This window comes from Dama dama, chromosome 11 (assembly GCF_033118175.1).
Source record: "Dama dama isolate Ldn47 chromosome 11, ASM3311817v1, whole genome shotgun sequence".
In the NCBI taxonomy this organism is placed as follows: domain Eukaryota; kingdom Metazoa; phylum Chordata; class Mammalia; order Artiodactyla; family Cervidae; genus Dama; species Dama dama.
In genome coordinates, this window is record NC_083691.1 from 77,622,780 (window position 1) to 77,639,417 (window position 16,638).

Here is a 16,638-nt window from a genome sequence, read left to right on the forward strand (position 1 = left end):
ACCTAGGTCCACTCCCAAGAGTCTAGGGTAAGAAATTTCTATTTTATCCTGTGATTGACAGGGAGTCAGTGAGTATATATTAAAAGAAGCATTCATTGAAGAGTAAACACAAGTGACTAAAACCCTCCTGAAAATAAATCTGACTGTAATAATTAAGGAAATGTACCCAAAGTCAATAGTGAAGTACTACTTTTTACCTGAAAAGAAATTAACAGAAGAATTACACTGAATACTGTTGAAGATATGAAAAATTCTAGAAGCAGACACAATGAAATTCACTGGACTTGCACACAAAATTTAGGTTAAAGATGTCTACTGTAGTGGTATTTATCATAGGAAAAGTAATTGGAAAAATCTAAATGTATAGCAGTTGATATTAAAGCAACTAGTATTAATGTTTTGAAGACTGCTGAAAGCTATAGGGGAAATGACTATGTTTTATAGTTTTTAAAAAGTATATGCACATGGTAACGTTAGTAATGTGAAAAACTGTGAGTGCATAAATATACACATATAAACATTTATATATAGATTGTAGAAACTGAAAGAATATACATCAAAATAGTAATAATTGTTTTTCCATTTCATATTTCTTATGTTTTCCAAATGTCTATATTGAATATGTATTATACTTACAATCAGGAAAACAACATCATTCAAAATTGCATGTATATGTATCAACACATACCTGCAGTGGTCCTGGTTGATTCTGTGGCTGTCTCCATCTTGTCTGTTTAATGAGCTGACAGCAAATTTCATTCTGTAGCTCAGGATGTGTCAGACAGATTTGCAAAGCACTCTGGGCTAGAGATATGTGGTAATCAATTGCGGGAGAGTCAACTGCTGCATTTATAAAAAGTTGGCAGGTCTGAATTAAATGAAAAAAATAGATATACTCAGGGTGAGAAATGATAAGATTTATTCTGCATGAATTATATTGATTCTCTTACTAGCAAAAGTTTTTGTTTAAAAGAATGGAAAAACTGAAAAATAAATAAATAAATAAAAGGATGGAAAAGATATATATTGTGATAACATTAGTCAAAAGAAATCTGGAATGGTGACATTAATATCAGACAAAGTAGATTTCCAGGCAAGGAATTCTGCCAGAGATAAAGAGGGTCATTTTATAATGATAAAGGGGTCAGCTCATCTAGAAGGGATCACAGTTCTAAATGTTTTAATAATATAGCTTCAAAATACGTGATACAACAACTTATAGGACTGTAAGGAGAAATAGACAAAATTCACAACTAAAGTGAGAGACTGCAATACCCCCTGTCAACATCTGAGAGAACAAGTAGGTAGAAAAATCAGTATGGATTTAGAAAACCCAAACAATACTATCAATCAACCTGACCTAATTTGTAGAATAGTCCACCTCTGAGCAGAATATGCATTCTTTTTAAAGGCATATGGAACATTAATAGCCTCTAGAGTCTACTGGAATACAAACTTCATAAAGACATTTTCTTGTTTATGTTTATACTCTCTACACAGAACAGAGTTCAACCCCTCCTCATCTTTATTTTTTTTCTAGTAATATCAATTGGCATCTTTAAGAACTAGTTTACTGAGGAAAGTATTTTGGGAAATAGTAGCCTAAATAACTTAAAGTGAATGTAAATACATAGTAGTTTTCCTCCAAAGAGATTAAATTTTAGAGTAGGTTACTAGGAAAAGGTTATAGCATAATCTTTCCTAGACATTTACAAAACTAGGATATTAATACTTATCATTCTTCATTTTAACAGTTCATTGTAATAAAACTGTGAAATTTCATTTTGATCTTGACTAGAGACTACTCTTGCTTGAGGAAGTTTGGGATGGATTGCCTAAAGGCATGGGAAGCAGCTTCAATACTCATAAAATGTTCTATGAATTCTGAAAAATATATGCATGCTAATTTAACAACCCCAAATCACTGTTATAAATGTATCAAATAACTTTAGTTATGGTGTTTTACATGTACATTTGTTTCAATGAATTAAATACATTGGGCTTATTAGTGACATTGAAATTTGAGAGTAAAACAAAGTTCTAGGAGTGAAATCTTTTGTGAGAGCTATTTAAAAATGTTAGTCTTTTTTTTCTTATAAGAAATGTCAGGAAACAAAAAAGTACTGCTTGTGACAGGATATAGTTGGATCTTGCTTTTTTATACATTCTGACAATTTCTACCTTGTAGTTGGAATGTTTAGACCATTTAAATTGAATATTATTAGTATGTTGCTGTTGCTCAGTCTCCAGGTCACACCCAACTCTTTTGTGACCCCACAGACTGTAGCCCGCCAGGCTCCTCTGTCCATGGGATCTCCCAGGCAAGAATACTGGAGTAGGGTTGCCATTTCCTTCTCCAGGGGACCTTACCGACCCAGGGATCGAACCCGTGTCTCCTGCTTGGCAGGCGAATTCTTTACCACTGACCCACCTGGGAAGCCAATTATTAGTATGGTCAGGAATAAATTTCTCTTAGTCATGATTAGTATTTTTTTAATTTATTTTTAATTGAAGGATAATTGCTTTACAATATTGTGCTGATTTCTGCCAGACATCAACATGCATCAGTGATAAGCATACATATGTCTGAGGATTACTATTCTTTTAAAATGATGTTGGAGTCTGTTTACTAGTATTTGATTAGTTTTTGTATGAAATGCTCTGTTTTCTATAATATTTTCTGGGGTTTGGTATAAAAATACTACTTACTTCACAAAGAGAATTTAGTGACATGATGACTGAGAATTGCTTCAAAATAACCTAGTCTTGGGGAGCAATAGAGATGGGGAGAATAAAACAAAACTGGTCATAGGTTGACAACTGTGGAGCTAGATGGTAGCATCTTATACTTTATAATACTCTCTCTACTCTTACATATGTTTGATATATATATATAAGCTTTGAGCTTTACCTTAAACAAAGTAAAAGAAAAAAATTTTGCAAAATTTCTTTCTTTCCTATGCTTTGGGACACCTTGAACAGCACTGAAATTATCTATACTTACAAAGTTTGGTAAATTCCCCTGTTTAAATTTTTATTCACCTGTGTAATTGATTTTGGCCATTTATATATTTTGTTATATAGTCGATCACTTCATCCAGATTTTCAAATATATGTGTATAAAGTCTGTCTTACTTTGGGTATTTGTGTATTCTACAGGTGGATTTTTAAAAACACTCCATGATGGTATTTTTAAAACATGAACAAAAGTAGAGAGAATAGTATAATGTACCCATTACCTAGTGTCAACAGCTGTCAACAAGCATTTTGCCATATCTGTTTCATTCAATCCCTGTACTCACTTTTTTCTGTAGTATTTTAATGTACATCATGTTATTTGACTAATACTTCAGTAGGGCTCTCCAACTGACACAGATTTTTCCATGTAAGCATCATGTCATCATCATCCACTTCCTAAATTAACAATTCCCTAGTATTATCTAGTAAGCAAATAATTTTTTGAGATGGGAGGAATATAGGCAAGAAAAAGAGAAAGAAGAGATAAAAACTGAAGACTCTAAGAGACTAAGGGGAAAATGAAGTACCAAAGTGCCAGCACAGAGTCAAGACAAGAATCCATAGAAGACACATTATATTCTGAGACTGAAGTAATGGAGGAAGAAACAGATGAAACAGTCTCTTGGGATGAGAGATTCGAGGTGATCATTTCTGATGCCAATTTTTCCAACGAAATTAAATTTGTTCTGGGGAGCATTTTTGAGTAGGGAGTTTGAGGGGATGTGACCAAAGACAAGCAAAGAGAGACAGTTGGCCCTGAGGAATGAAGACCATAGAGTCACATAGGCTCCAGTCCACCCAGCTATTTGATGCTCTCTAGCATTACACATGCAATTAATACAGAAGCAGGCAAAACCACAGCAGGGAACTTGGCAGGAGTTTGGCTGAAGAATGCATGGGACCATAGATCCCAAGGAACTATAGTGCTCTTTCTTGATCTCAAAGAAAATAAATTACTCAAAAAAAGGTCTTAGTGAGGATGAGAAATGGAAAAGTAAGAAAGTAAGAGAGCTCATGAGCTAAGAGATTACGGTTAAAGAAAGATATATTAGGATTTAAGATTTTAGAAGTGGTGTACTTATGAGGCATGTTGGGGTCAGGGTGTGGACATGGAGAATGGAAAGGTGAAGCAGGGTAGACAGCAAGCTTACTGACATTGAGAAGGTCAGGAATATTAAGGTCATAGCATTGGTGAGCAAAGTGATAGCAAAGTCATTTAGTGTAATGGCAAAGTTTAAGGCAGAGAGAAAGAATGTGAGTTAGGAGCCAAAATCCTTAACTAAATTTGAGGAGTTACCAGAAGGTGACTGATAACAGATACAATGGAAAGTGAAAGCGAAAGTGTTACGAAAGTGAAAGTTTTAGTCACCCAGTCATGTTGGACTTTTTGCGACCCCATGGACTGTAGCCTGTCAGGCTCCACTGTCCATGGGATTCTCCAGGCAAGAATACTGGAGTGGGTTGCCATGCTCTTCTCCAGGGGATAATGGGGCAGGGGTAAAGAATGATATAACTGGCAAGTTTCAAGTGATCAGGGACTTAATAGAGGTTGAATAATAAGAATTTGAGCATATTAGCATTGGAGAAGAACAACAGTGTCGACTCCTCTCCCAATAGTGAGGTATGGTGATGTCAGAAATCTCTCCATCTGAGAAGCTGAAGAGAAAATGACTCTGATAATTAAGTCTTTCACATGGCCCAAACCATAGTTTATCATAGAAATTTCAAATTCTCACTCAGAAAGCATATTAAATTCATCTAACTTTAATTCAGTTTATTTTGTCATTGTTATCATATTTTGAATTTTCTTGAAAAGAGTGAAACTTTACAACCTAGATTTTCATTTTTTCCTATTAAAATGCTTAACAATATATGTGCTGTGCTAAGTCGCTCAGTCGCGTCTGACTCTTTGCGACCCCATGGGCTGTAGCCCGCCAGGCTCCTCTCTCCATAGGATTCTCCAGGCAAGAATACTGGAGTGGGCTGCCATGCCCTTCTCCAGGGGTTCTTCCTAACCCCAGGATCGAACCTGTGTCTCTTGCATCTCCTGCATTGGCAGGCAGGTTCTTTACCACTAGCACCATTTGGGAAGCCCTGGCAAAGGTTAACTTCAAGTTTTTTTGATATATAATGCCACATAAAGTTTTACCTTAAATAATTTAATTGCTTCTGTCTGTAGAGCTTCTGAAGGTAGTGTTGTCAGAGGGGAAATGATTCCTTCTTTGCTGTGACACAAAGTAGGGTGTCTCCATATCTGAGAGGCTAAGTACAAAATGAAATGTAAATAAGACACAGAAAGAATCACTTATTTGGGCCTCATATTAAATTAGCCCTTTAGAAATTAGCTCATTCAGGTCTGGCTCACAATTTAAGCCATACAAGTCATGAAAAACCTCTGATAACATTATTTTATTTCAGTTTCTAGGCCATTGGGATTCTCATAATTCTCTTTAGGATAAATTAAAGTTAGACAAGGTTGGTACAATATTCTAGGCCAAAACAAGTCTACCAGGACATTGGTTATATTGCTTAAATGTGCTAAAGATTGGTGATCTAGGTAGGGAGATAATTGTGTATGAAAGGGAGCTTGGGGCAAGTTGCAGAGAAGAAACTAGAGCAGGAGGAGACAGAAAGATAAAGAAGAACTTGAAGTCATTCCTAAAATCAACATTTATTGAATTCCTATGCCAGATCACAAATAAAATGTGATCTCTATTAAGTAGAGCATCTAGGCTCTCAATGGGGAAACTTCAGCCATTAAAAAAAAGAAAATTCAATGCAAAGCAACAAATGCTATAAAAGGGTTAAACGGTGAAGTGCATTGGGACATAATTTTAACATTTATTAGGCACCTGTTATGAGCCATTTGCTGAGTTGGGATGAGCTGGATGGGGGACCTCCTAAGGTACATAGGATTTCATCAGGTTGGTGGGGAATGTGAAGGAGGGAGGGCAGTCCAGCAGAGGGAGTAATGTGAGCAAAGGCAGAGAGGTGAGACAGGATACAGCATGTTGAAGAAGGACGGTGTCCCTGTAGCTGAAGAACCGCAGTGAGAATCCTAGTCCATGACAAGCAAAGCCAGTAAGAATGGGTATATAGGAATCCACAAAATGAAAACTCTACTAGGCAAAGGGGGTTAGGGTCCATTTCATAAACTATAAAGACTTATACATTATAAACTTACAAGGTTCCCCTTCTATATTTAGCAACTTGCAAACAAGTTGTTCAAATTCAGATCCAACATTCACATTGTTACTTCCAGCTGCAACAGTCAGGTGATAAAGCCAAGTGTCCTTAAAAATTAAAACATATTAATAGAGATGTTAACCAAGATACACTTTTTGATGACTTAAGGAAAAAACAACTTGAATAGACAGTAAAAAACTTTGACACTGGAAAAAAAACTCTTAATTTTAAAATAAACTAAAAGCCACTTAGGTTCATTTGAATTGTGCTGATAGTGCCTTTCTCCCATTGTTCACATTTTTATTATTTTCTTAGAAAAGCATTAGAAAACTAAGACAGTAATATGACATTAAGAGGCTAGAATAAATATAACTAATTAATAGCTTTTTAAGGAATACAACAAATTCTATCAAATTTAAAATCTGATTCCTCATACATACAAATAACACACAAAAAATACTTAAGAAGTCCAGAAAATTTAAAGAAGGAAATAAAACCCAGAAGGAACATACCTCAACACAATGAAGGTCATCTAAGAAAAATTAATAGCTAATATCATACCCAATGATGAAAAACTGAAAGCTTGTCCTGTAAGATTTATAACAAGACAAGGATGCCCACTCTTGCCACTTTTATTCACCACACCACTGGAAGCCCTAGCCAGAGCAATAGAGCAAGAAAAAGAAATAAAAGGCATCCAAATTGGAAAGGCAGAAGTAAAATTATCTCTGTTTGCAGATGACATTATCTTACTTGTTGAAAATCCTAAAGACTCCATAAAAACACTGTTAGAACTAATAAATTCAGCAAAGTTGCAGGACACAAAATCAACCTACAAAAATTAATTGTGTTCATATACACTAACAATGAATTATCTGAAAAGGAAATTAAGAAAACAATCCCAAAACAATAGCCAAAATTTTTTTAAAAAAGGAATAAAATACTTAGAAATAAACTTAACCTAGAAGGCAAAAGCTTCATACAACAAAAACAATAAAATACTAATGAAGGAAACTAAAGTTGACACAAGTAAATGGAAAGACATCCAGTCATGGGCTGGAAGAATTAATATTAAAAATGTCCATGCTACCGAAAGCAACCAATAAAGGTTCAAAGTAATCTCTATCAAAATTCCAATTTTAAAAAACAGAAACAGAAAAAACAATCTTAAAATTCATCTGAAACCACCACAAGTCCCAAATAGCCAAATCAATCTTGAGCAAGAAGAGCAAAGCTAGGGAGATCATATGTCCTAATTCAAAATATATTACCAAGCTACAGTAATCAAAATAGTATGGTGCTGCCATAAAAACAGACAGTAAGTTCACTAATGGGCTTAATGATTGCCCTATTAGGCTAATAGGACAGAATAGAGTCTAGAAATAAACTCATGCATATATGGTCAACAGATTTTTGATAAGGTTGCCAAGAATACAGTGGGCAAAGGATAGTCTCTTCAATTAACAGTGCTGGGAAAACTGGGTTTCCATATGCAAAACAAAGAAATTGGATCCTGATCTCACATAACGCACAATATCAACTCCAAAAGGAATAAAAACTTAAATATCAGACCTGAAATCACAAAACACCTGGAAGAAAACATTGAGAAAAAACTTCTGGACATAAGACTGGTCTTTCTCATGACACGAAAGCACAGGGAACAAAATAAAAAATAGATATACAGAATTATATCAAATTAGTAAACTTCTGCACAGCAAAGGAAATCATCAATAAAATGAAAAGATAACTTACTGAATGGGAGAAAATATTTGCAAATCATATTTCTTATAAGGGGTTAATATTGAAAATATACAAAAAGCTCATATAACTCAATGGCAAAAAGACAAACAATCCAATTAAAAAATGGAAAGAGTATCATTTGTCCAAAGAAGACATATAGACGGCCAACAGGTACACGAAAAGGAGCTCAACATCACTAATCATCATTAGTGATCACTAAGACCTAACACAGCCAAAAATAATAAATAAATATATTTTTTAAAAATACCATGAACTCTAACATCTGTTAAGTAAAAAAGGGTGTATATTTTCTGAGTTTGAAATATATTGAATAAAATTATTTTTAAAAGAATACTATGCCTAATAAATGTATATGTGTCTTTGATTGTACTTGCTTTGCTGTGCTATGCCACTTCAGTTGTGTCCAACTCTGTGTGAACATACGGACTGCAGCCCTCTGGGCTCCCCTGTCCATGGGAATCTCCAGGCAAGAATACTGGAGTGGGTTGCCCTGGCCTCCTCCAGGGAATCTTCCCAATCCAGAGAACGAACCTGTGTCTCTTATGTCTAACCTGCATTGGAAGGAAGGCTCTTTACCACCAGAGCCACTTGGGAAGTCCTTGATTGTACCTACTTGTGCTCATTTGAAAATTATTACCAATTCTTATTCATATTAGTCTAACTCATTCTAAATCAACCAGTTAGTCCTTACATACCTTTTCATGCTTGGATCCAATTAGTAGGTAAGTTGGACCTTGCTCTTTGGGGTGGATCACAATAGTGTAATGTGTGGATAACAGACTTCGCCCACTGGCTTCATAATCTTCATCTGAATCACAGGATCTGTCAACCTCTTCAACTTTAGCCTCCCAGAGTTTGATCTGACCTAAAGGAAACTAAAGTAAATATCAGTAATTGTAAGGAAGGAACTTTCTGAATCTTTTCCTGCTATAATTTTTCATAGTCCTTTTCATTCTTGGCTTTATAAACCATATCTGTTTTTAAATGAATGCCTGAAGGTAACTGGATTATCTACACTGTTACAAAAGTGGGGTAGCCACAGTTAACATGCCAAATGTGATATAAAACAACAATCTGAATACTAGGCATGTAGTTTTTGTGGGAAAAGCAAGAAGCCATTTCTGTACAGTGGTTCAAATTATTCAATTTAACCAAAATGATCCACTACCTAGTCAAGCAATTAGGTTATTCAGTCAAAATATTCATTTGACTTTTAATCCTCCAACAAAGTTTATTTGATTAACCTATTGGATTAAAAGGACAAGTGTAGACATAGTCCCAATACTATCAATAAAAAAGTAAAAAAGTCAGACAGCTAGTGTGAAGAAGTATGATTAACTATCACTGTAAATCCCAATAAATGAAAAGTGTTTTGAAGCTATTTTTATATATGAAGAGTGAAAACATGAAAGTCACTCAGTCATGTCCCACACTTTGTAGCCCCATGGACTATACAGTCCATATAATTCTCCAGGCAAGAATAATGGAGTGGGTTGCCATTTCCTTCTCTAGGTATCATTTCCCAACCCAGGGATCAAACCTGTGTTTCCTGCCTTGGCATGCAATTTCTTTATCACTGAGCTACCAGGGATATATGTACATGTATATATAAAATAAATCACAAAAAAATGCCATGATTTCTTCCATCTTAATGTAAGGGTAAGAAAAATATCCTAAAAATAATTTACATTAAATTTTACCTACTCTTTTACTGACAAAAACAATTATTTGCTATGTTTTAAAACTTTTGCTTTAATTAAGTACACTTATTCCAGGAACATATACAGTCTGCTTGGGATTTGTTGCTTTTAAACTATCTCACCTAGATATCTTATCTAAAATGCAATATTATCTGCCTAATACTTGATTAATAGAAAAAAATTAATTCACTTAATTACATGTGTTCTATTTTATGGGAAAAACTTCTTTCCCCATTAAATTCATAACAATTATTTTCTGAGTAGTTACTATGTGCAAAGTACTATTCTGGGTACTGAATGAAGAAAATTTACTTCTGAAAAAAATGTAAAATTAACTTATCTATATTTTCAGAAAAAGAAAGGTAGCAAAACAAAAATAACAGAGTAGCAAAGTCACATTAATAAAAAAAAGGCAAGCTTTAAAAAAATTGGATGAAGAAAACTAATTCTATTATGATAATACATGACAATACTATCCTAATTGTGTGCTCTAGGCATGTCTAATCATATGACAATCAAGGTTCCATCCACCACAATATTTAAGGATGGTTATTCCTTTTCAGAGTCCCTTGGACTGCAAGGAGATCAAACCAGTCAATCCTAAAGGAAAACAACCCTGAATATTCATTGGAAAGACTAATGCTGAAACAGAAGCTCCAATCCTTTGGCCACATTATGCAAAGAGACAACTCATTGGAAAAGACCCTGATGCTGGGAAAGATTAAAGGCAAAAGGAGAAGGGGGCGGCAGAGGATGAGATAGTGAGCTAGCATTACCAGCTCAATGGACATGAATTTGATCTAATTTCAAAGGAGAAAGTGGAGGACAGAGGAGTCTGGCGTGCTGCAGTCCATGGAGTCACAAAAGAGTCAGACATGACTCAATGAATAAACAACAACACTCCTTTCACCAAAGGATCACCGTGGCTCCATAAACAGTGAATAGACCTGGCATTTTTAAATATTTTGACTGAATTTTTAAAAAGACACTGATCGAGATAAAGACAAATTGTTTCTGAAACATGTACAGCACAAAACGAAGTTAGCCTATACCGATTCACAAGCATTATAATACTTTTCCACTAATTATCATGGATTTCTGCTCATCTATTTATATCCTTCTAACTTGCTCCTTCTATGATCAATGTTATCCATTTTTATTAAATAATAGAAATTACTATTAGTAATGGTAGTAAGAACATTTAAATTTAACTCTTGGTAAATTTTAAATTACTTTTCTATTTATAAAACACATACTTATTATAGAAACTTGGTAAAAACTGAAAGGTACCCAAAAAAGGAGAGGCTTCCCTGGTGGCTCAGATGGTAAGTCTGCTTCCAACGCAGGAGACCTGGGTTCAGTCCCTGGGTTGGGAACATCCCCTGGAGAAGGAAATGGCAACCCACTCCAGTATTCTTGCCTGGAGAATCCCATGGATAGAGGAGCCTGGCAGGCTACAGTTCATGGAGTCTCAAAGAGTAAGACACAACTGAGGGACTGACACTTTCACTTTTCACCCCAAAAAGGAAAAAAAAAAGTCATCCATAATTCTACCACCACTCAACATTTCGGTACAGTTCTTTCTGACTTTTCTGCTATGTGTGTTTTAACACAGATGTGCTAGATGGAGGATTATAAACTGAGCATCCTAACCTCCCTCTTCTAAAGTCTCCCTGTAATTGCAGAAAAGAAGCTGGGCACTATATTTGTCAGAATCTCTTTCCCTGCATAGTTCCAAATTAGAGCTTGCCTGAGAGAATTTGCATGTAATGTGGAAGGTAAGGGTGTCAGAGGAGTAACTGCAGAGACAGCTGCAGTCAGATGCCTGGGCGCTGGGGGCGTCACAGAGGCTTCGCAGTCAGCTGCTGAGGGCCAGCTGTCTCTGTGCTTTGCGTTCAGACCGCTGGTCCTGCCTTCTTGGACCTTCAGTGGCAGCTTCTTCCCCAACCTCTACCACCCTGACTTTTCTAAAAGTTATGTAAGTCCCTAATTCTAGGTCAAAATTGTTATAAATGGAATACACAGAGTGGCTGCGGTTCTCCTGATTGATAACTGAGTTAGGGTTATATTGGGATATGCAATTTTGTAATGTGCTTATTCTTGTATTATTTTAATGAGCATATTCCCACACTGCTTCAGAGATAACACTCTCAAAGATTCATTGTGTTAACTTCCATCCCATGAGCAATATTGAGAATAAGGAAATGCCTTTTAAATATGGCTAGTCAGGGGACTTCCCTGGCAGCCTAGTGGTTACGACTGTGCACTCCCAATGCAGACGATGTGGTCAGGGGACTAAGATCCCACATGCTGCATGAAGTGACCAATAAATAAATAAATACGGCTAGCCAGAACCGAGAGTGCAGGCAGCAAAAATAGAACAGAGAAATACTAACTGACCTATGTGGTCAGTGGACCAAGAAGTCTGGTCTCATTAATACAGTAATCACTCACAGGCTGCTATTCTGTGAAGCAGGTATCATTGTTTTATGCAAATACTCTTGATCCAATGATAATTAGGCATACATTTCACCTTTGGAAGACATCATCTTTTTCCTCTGAAAATGAAGGTAACTCAAGTTCTTTGGGGGAGGAGATTAATTAAAAATGAACCAATGGGACATAAATAGGTAGGTGGATGGATAGATAAGTGGTGTCTAGGAATTCAAGGGCCTGGGACAGGACTGGATTCTTTCTTCTCTCCAGCTTCTTTCCTAGCTTGATGCTCCCATCATTCAAATTTATCTATTCTGTCAGGTCTGAAAAATATGAGGAACTGATGGCTGAGAGCAGGGAAGATTTTTCTAGGTCTTAGAAGAAGCATTAATTAAAAGTTGCTAAGGCTTATAATTAAGAATCAAGATCCCTCTGGGCCTATGATTACCTTAGTAATAAATTTTATGCAAAATTTCAACATCATCAAAAATTCTAAAGTTTGGGCTAGCAATAGAACAGTAAAAGGAAAAACTTGAAGCCATAATCAACAAAAAATTTCTCTAATCAGGATATTAAAAACATATACATACCTTATCTTCTTGACTACGAAAATAATATAATGTTTTTCCTATAAGTTTACACCAGACTCTCTTGGAATAACCATGTTTTACCTGAAATCATATTTCAAAGAATTATAAATGTAGCTCAGAACTCTGACACCTTAAAGTATGGCATATACACTCTATTTGAAGCTATTTGAACTGCTATCCAGTTTGCTCAAGTTATAAGTGACATTTCAACCAGACTATCTGAATGCTATTTGCAATTTACCTGTTATACTAGTATCATGGCATGTTTGCTTCATGCTCACCACTCAACATTTAATGAATGTTTACTAGATGTCAAGTATTACACCTACAACTAAGACTTAAAAGATGCCAATTTCACAAGTATTTTTCACAGTTTCCATATTATATAGATTTCCAACAATCCTGTGGCTCTCCAGGTTAACACATGTTAGAAACAAGAAGACTGAAACCTAAGAATTCCAGTGATTTCCAAAATACAAAAGTTTCATTCATTCAAAACACTTGATGCCTTCTCCAGAAGGATACACATAAAATAATAAAAGCAACATGAAAAGCTACTGTTATATATTGAGTACTTCCTATATGTCAGGAACTATCTTTCGTGACTGGGATGGAATCTGAATCTGGTTCTTGACTGTGAGTAGTCAGGGACTGGTCCAGGCACTGGGGGGACAGATATGAACAAGACAGTTTCCTTCCTCGAGGAGCTCACTGCCTCACGAGGCAGACAGACAAGCAAACCAGCAGTGTGCTATGTATCTTCATTAGAAATACAAAGTTTGCACACTTAGATGTGTGTGTGTAAGACATTTTACACACATGTTCTACACATTTACACATAAATTTGTCCTGAATATTACAGGTTTTTCACTGGTCAGTGGATTTAGTAAGGTCCTCACTATTGGGTTTCACAGGTGGTGCGATGGTAAAGAACCTGGCTGCCAATGTAAGATACTCACTATGAGTTCCTCCCTGCCCCAGTCCTGTCCAGGTTCAGGCACTGAAGATCTCTGTCAGACAGTCCCAGCTATACCCTCAAGTCTAGAAAAACACCAAGAACCCTATTCCCTCCAGTGGATAAGATCTGTAATGGGTTCTGTTGCCCCAGACCTAGAATGTGGTATGCCTGGCTGAGCTTGCCCAATACTTCCACTACCTGGGCAGCCCCGCCAATTTTTGCCTTAAGGTTTGACCCTCTCCTTCAATAGTCAGAGTGGACTTCAACCTGGAGAGACCCACCACTGGAAAACCAAGACACTGGCTGGTAAAACCAAAGCCCAACATTCCGTTGTCATGCTTGCCCATGGTGATAAATATGAAGAAGAAAAATAAAGCAGGAAAAGAGAAGGAAGTGCTTGGAGAAGCAGGGGATGTGTTTTGCAATTTAAAATACGGGGGTCAGGAAGGCGTCATCAACACTGAAGAGTCAAGCCCTAGAGGAGGGAGGTAGCTCACTACGCAGTCACCTGAGAGAACACTCCAGGCAAGGACGCAGCAAGCACCAAGGTCCTGAGATGGCGTGTGTCCATGTGTCCGAGACTGAGCGAGTAAGGGGAGACGTCACGGGGGTGGGGGCGGCACGTCGGGTTGGGAAGCACACATATTTTGCGGGGACCTTGTAATGACAACATTTAAACAGAGAAGAATGGATTTTGTAGTGGGCAAGTCACAACAGCAGAAAGGGCCTGGGTTCTGAGGTCAAATGGACCAAGGTTTAAATCCCAGTTCTACCACACACTGGATAGACGATGCCTTCAGGCAACTGACTTGACCTCCCAACTTCTTTCCTTAACGTGGGATAACTGTACACCTCAGCAGGCTGTTGTATGACCAAAGGAGAAAATGTAAATAAAGGATACTAGTAGTTACTCAATAAACCCTTCCTTCCTCGCTATGCATAAGGAGAAGTAAAACACATGTTTCATTTAAACCCATAAATGCAGCCAGTCTTTGGGCTTTCCAAAGCATGGTTTAAGCAAACAAATAACTCCACCATCTAACAGTCTGATGGATTTAGAATGTTGCTTAAGGAGAAACAACAACAACAAAAAATGTTTCATTTGGCAAGAAATGCTTCAGTTTAATTGAATTTAGAAACATGTACTTACAGAAAAATATACTGGAAGTTTTAAATAGTTTGTGTTATACAGATTACTTTTTTCTTCTTTGAAACAAACTCCAGAAAGGAGTCTCACTAAAATTGAAGCAGAATGCATCTGGCTATAAAGAGTATACTTCGGAAATGATTTATCTTTAAATAGAGCAATGTGTGCCTTTGAGGAACTACAAATTAATGAGGACTTCTGCCAAGTCACTGTAAAAGCTGTGTTTTAAAAACATAGTCTATCTTTTTAGGTAAATCTGATTATGTTAAGATTTCTCCCAACTCTGACTTACTCTGGAAAAAAAATCATAATAAATTACACTAGAAGAATTCGCACAAAGATTTAAAGACAATTTCAAACTTCAAGGCTTTGGTGAACTAAAAACCTGAAAGAATTTTTTTTTTTACCTTGCATCCATAACAAAGGTACTTGTATCGGTTCTCTCTGAAACTTTGATGACAAACAGTGTATTGTATCCTGATTGGCCTTTATCATCACACAAAACACAAGCTCCCATGGTCTTCTCTCCTCTAATATATTTTCATGCCTGTAACCTTCTCCACTACTAATCCTGTCACCTGTCTCGCTGACTTCATCATCCAGAGGAAACTCTTTCGATAATAATAGCTAGCATTTTGGTTGTCTTTATGATGTGCCAGGCACTGTTCTAAAGCACTTTACACATTTAATTTATTTAATCTTCCCAGCACCCTGTGAGATTGGCACCAATATTATTCTCACCTTACAGAAAAGGACACTAAGGCACAGAGATGCTAAGTAACCTATCCACGGTCCCACAAGCGGCAACCTTCAGAGCCAGGATGTGCACTGGTGTGCAGTCTGGCTCCTGAACTCTTTCCCGAGGCTCTATGCTGCACTACCTCCCTACAATCTTAACTCACAGTACCTCTTGCTCTTTTCGTTTCTAAAAACCTTTGCTGTCCCTCCATTTTTGCTACTCATCCCCTTGGCCACACCCTGGTCCTTTTTCCTTCATGGGGAGCGGCGCCACTTCTGAAATTGACATTCTACGTTCTGACCTCAGCCTCCCCCCAGCTCCCTCTCTCCTTACTCATGCCACGCTCTTCTTTGACCTCAGTGCCTCTCCTGACACCACATTCCTTTCCCAGCTCCATTCTCTCTCATGTGCCAGGAAGCAGGCACAGTCCTCCAAATTCAGTACTGCTCTTACTCATCTCCCCATCACCCCTGAACACACCACAGTGCACTTCGTGCATCTGACACTGCAGATCACTCCCTCCCTGTCAAACACTCCACTCCTGGCCTCCATGACGTACTTTGCAGGGTCTCTTCATATATCTCCTTTATGTGTTCTCAAATTTGGGAAACCTAGTGTCCTATTAACAGTCCCCTGCTCTTCTCACCATACACATTTTCCTGGATGATTTCTCTCACTGTCATGGAGTTGACTATCACATGCACAATGATAATTCCCCAAATCCTTCTCTCCAACCGAGCCTTCTCCTCTGAAGGAGATTGTGTTGCCACGGCCTGCTGGACTTCTTAATGCAGGTGTCTTCACAAGCTGTAAAACTGACAAGTCCCCAAAGAACCTTTTGATCATCCTAAACAGCTCCTCTTTTCTGAAGTCTCTATCATCTGGCACCATCTTTCACCCAGCTATCCTTCTCTTTCCCACTTCCTAGTCGCTGGCCTCAGTCTAACTGAAGATTTTTACCTCCCAGCATTATTTAGATTCACCCTCTGGTCTCTCTCCCAATGACCAGTTCAGAGTCTCATCCTCTTCAGGAAAACCACCTCCACTTACTGTTCTTAGAAACTCCAGCTTGCTACCCACAAATTCATCTTCCTCTCAGCAGA

General features: G+C 37.2%; 1 protein-coding gene across 1 annotated transcript in view; it reads right to left on the minus strand.

The window, feature by feature from the left end:
* The window catches only part of PLEKHH2 (pleckstrin homology, MyTH4 and FERM domain containing H2), a 95,314-nt gene that overhangs the window by 27,223 nt on the left and 51,453 nt on the right, over positions 1-16,638 (minus strand). The window contains exons 16-20 of the mRNA XM_061155512.1: positions 12,692-12,772; positions 8,661-8,840; positions 6,203-6,311; positions 5,168-5,280; positions 689-868 (exon numbers count right to left, since the gene is read on the minus strand). Coding sequence (XP_061011495.1) covers positions 689-868; positions 5,168-5,280; positions 6,203-6,311; positions 8,661-8,840; positions 12,692-12,772 — 663 coding nt within the window. The remainder of the gene's footprint in view (positions 1-688; positions 869-5,167; positions 5,281-6,202; positions 6,312-8,660; positions 8,841-12,691; positions 12,773-16,638) is intronic.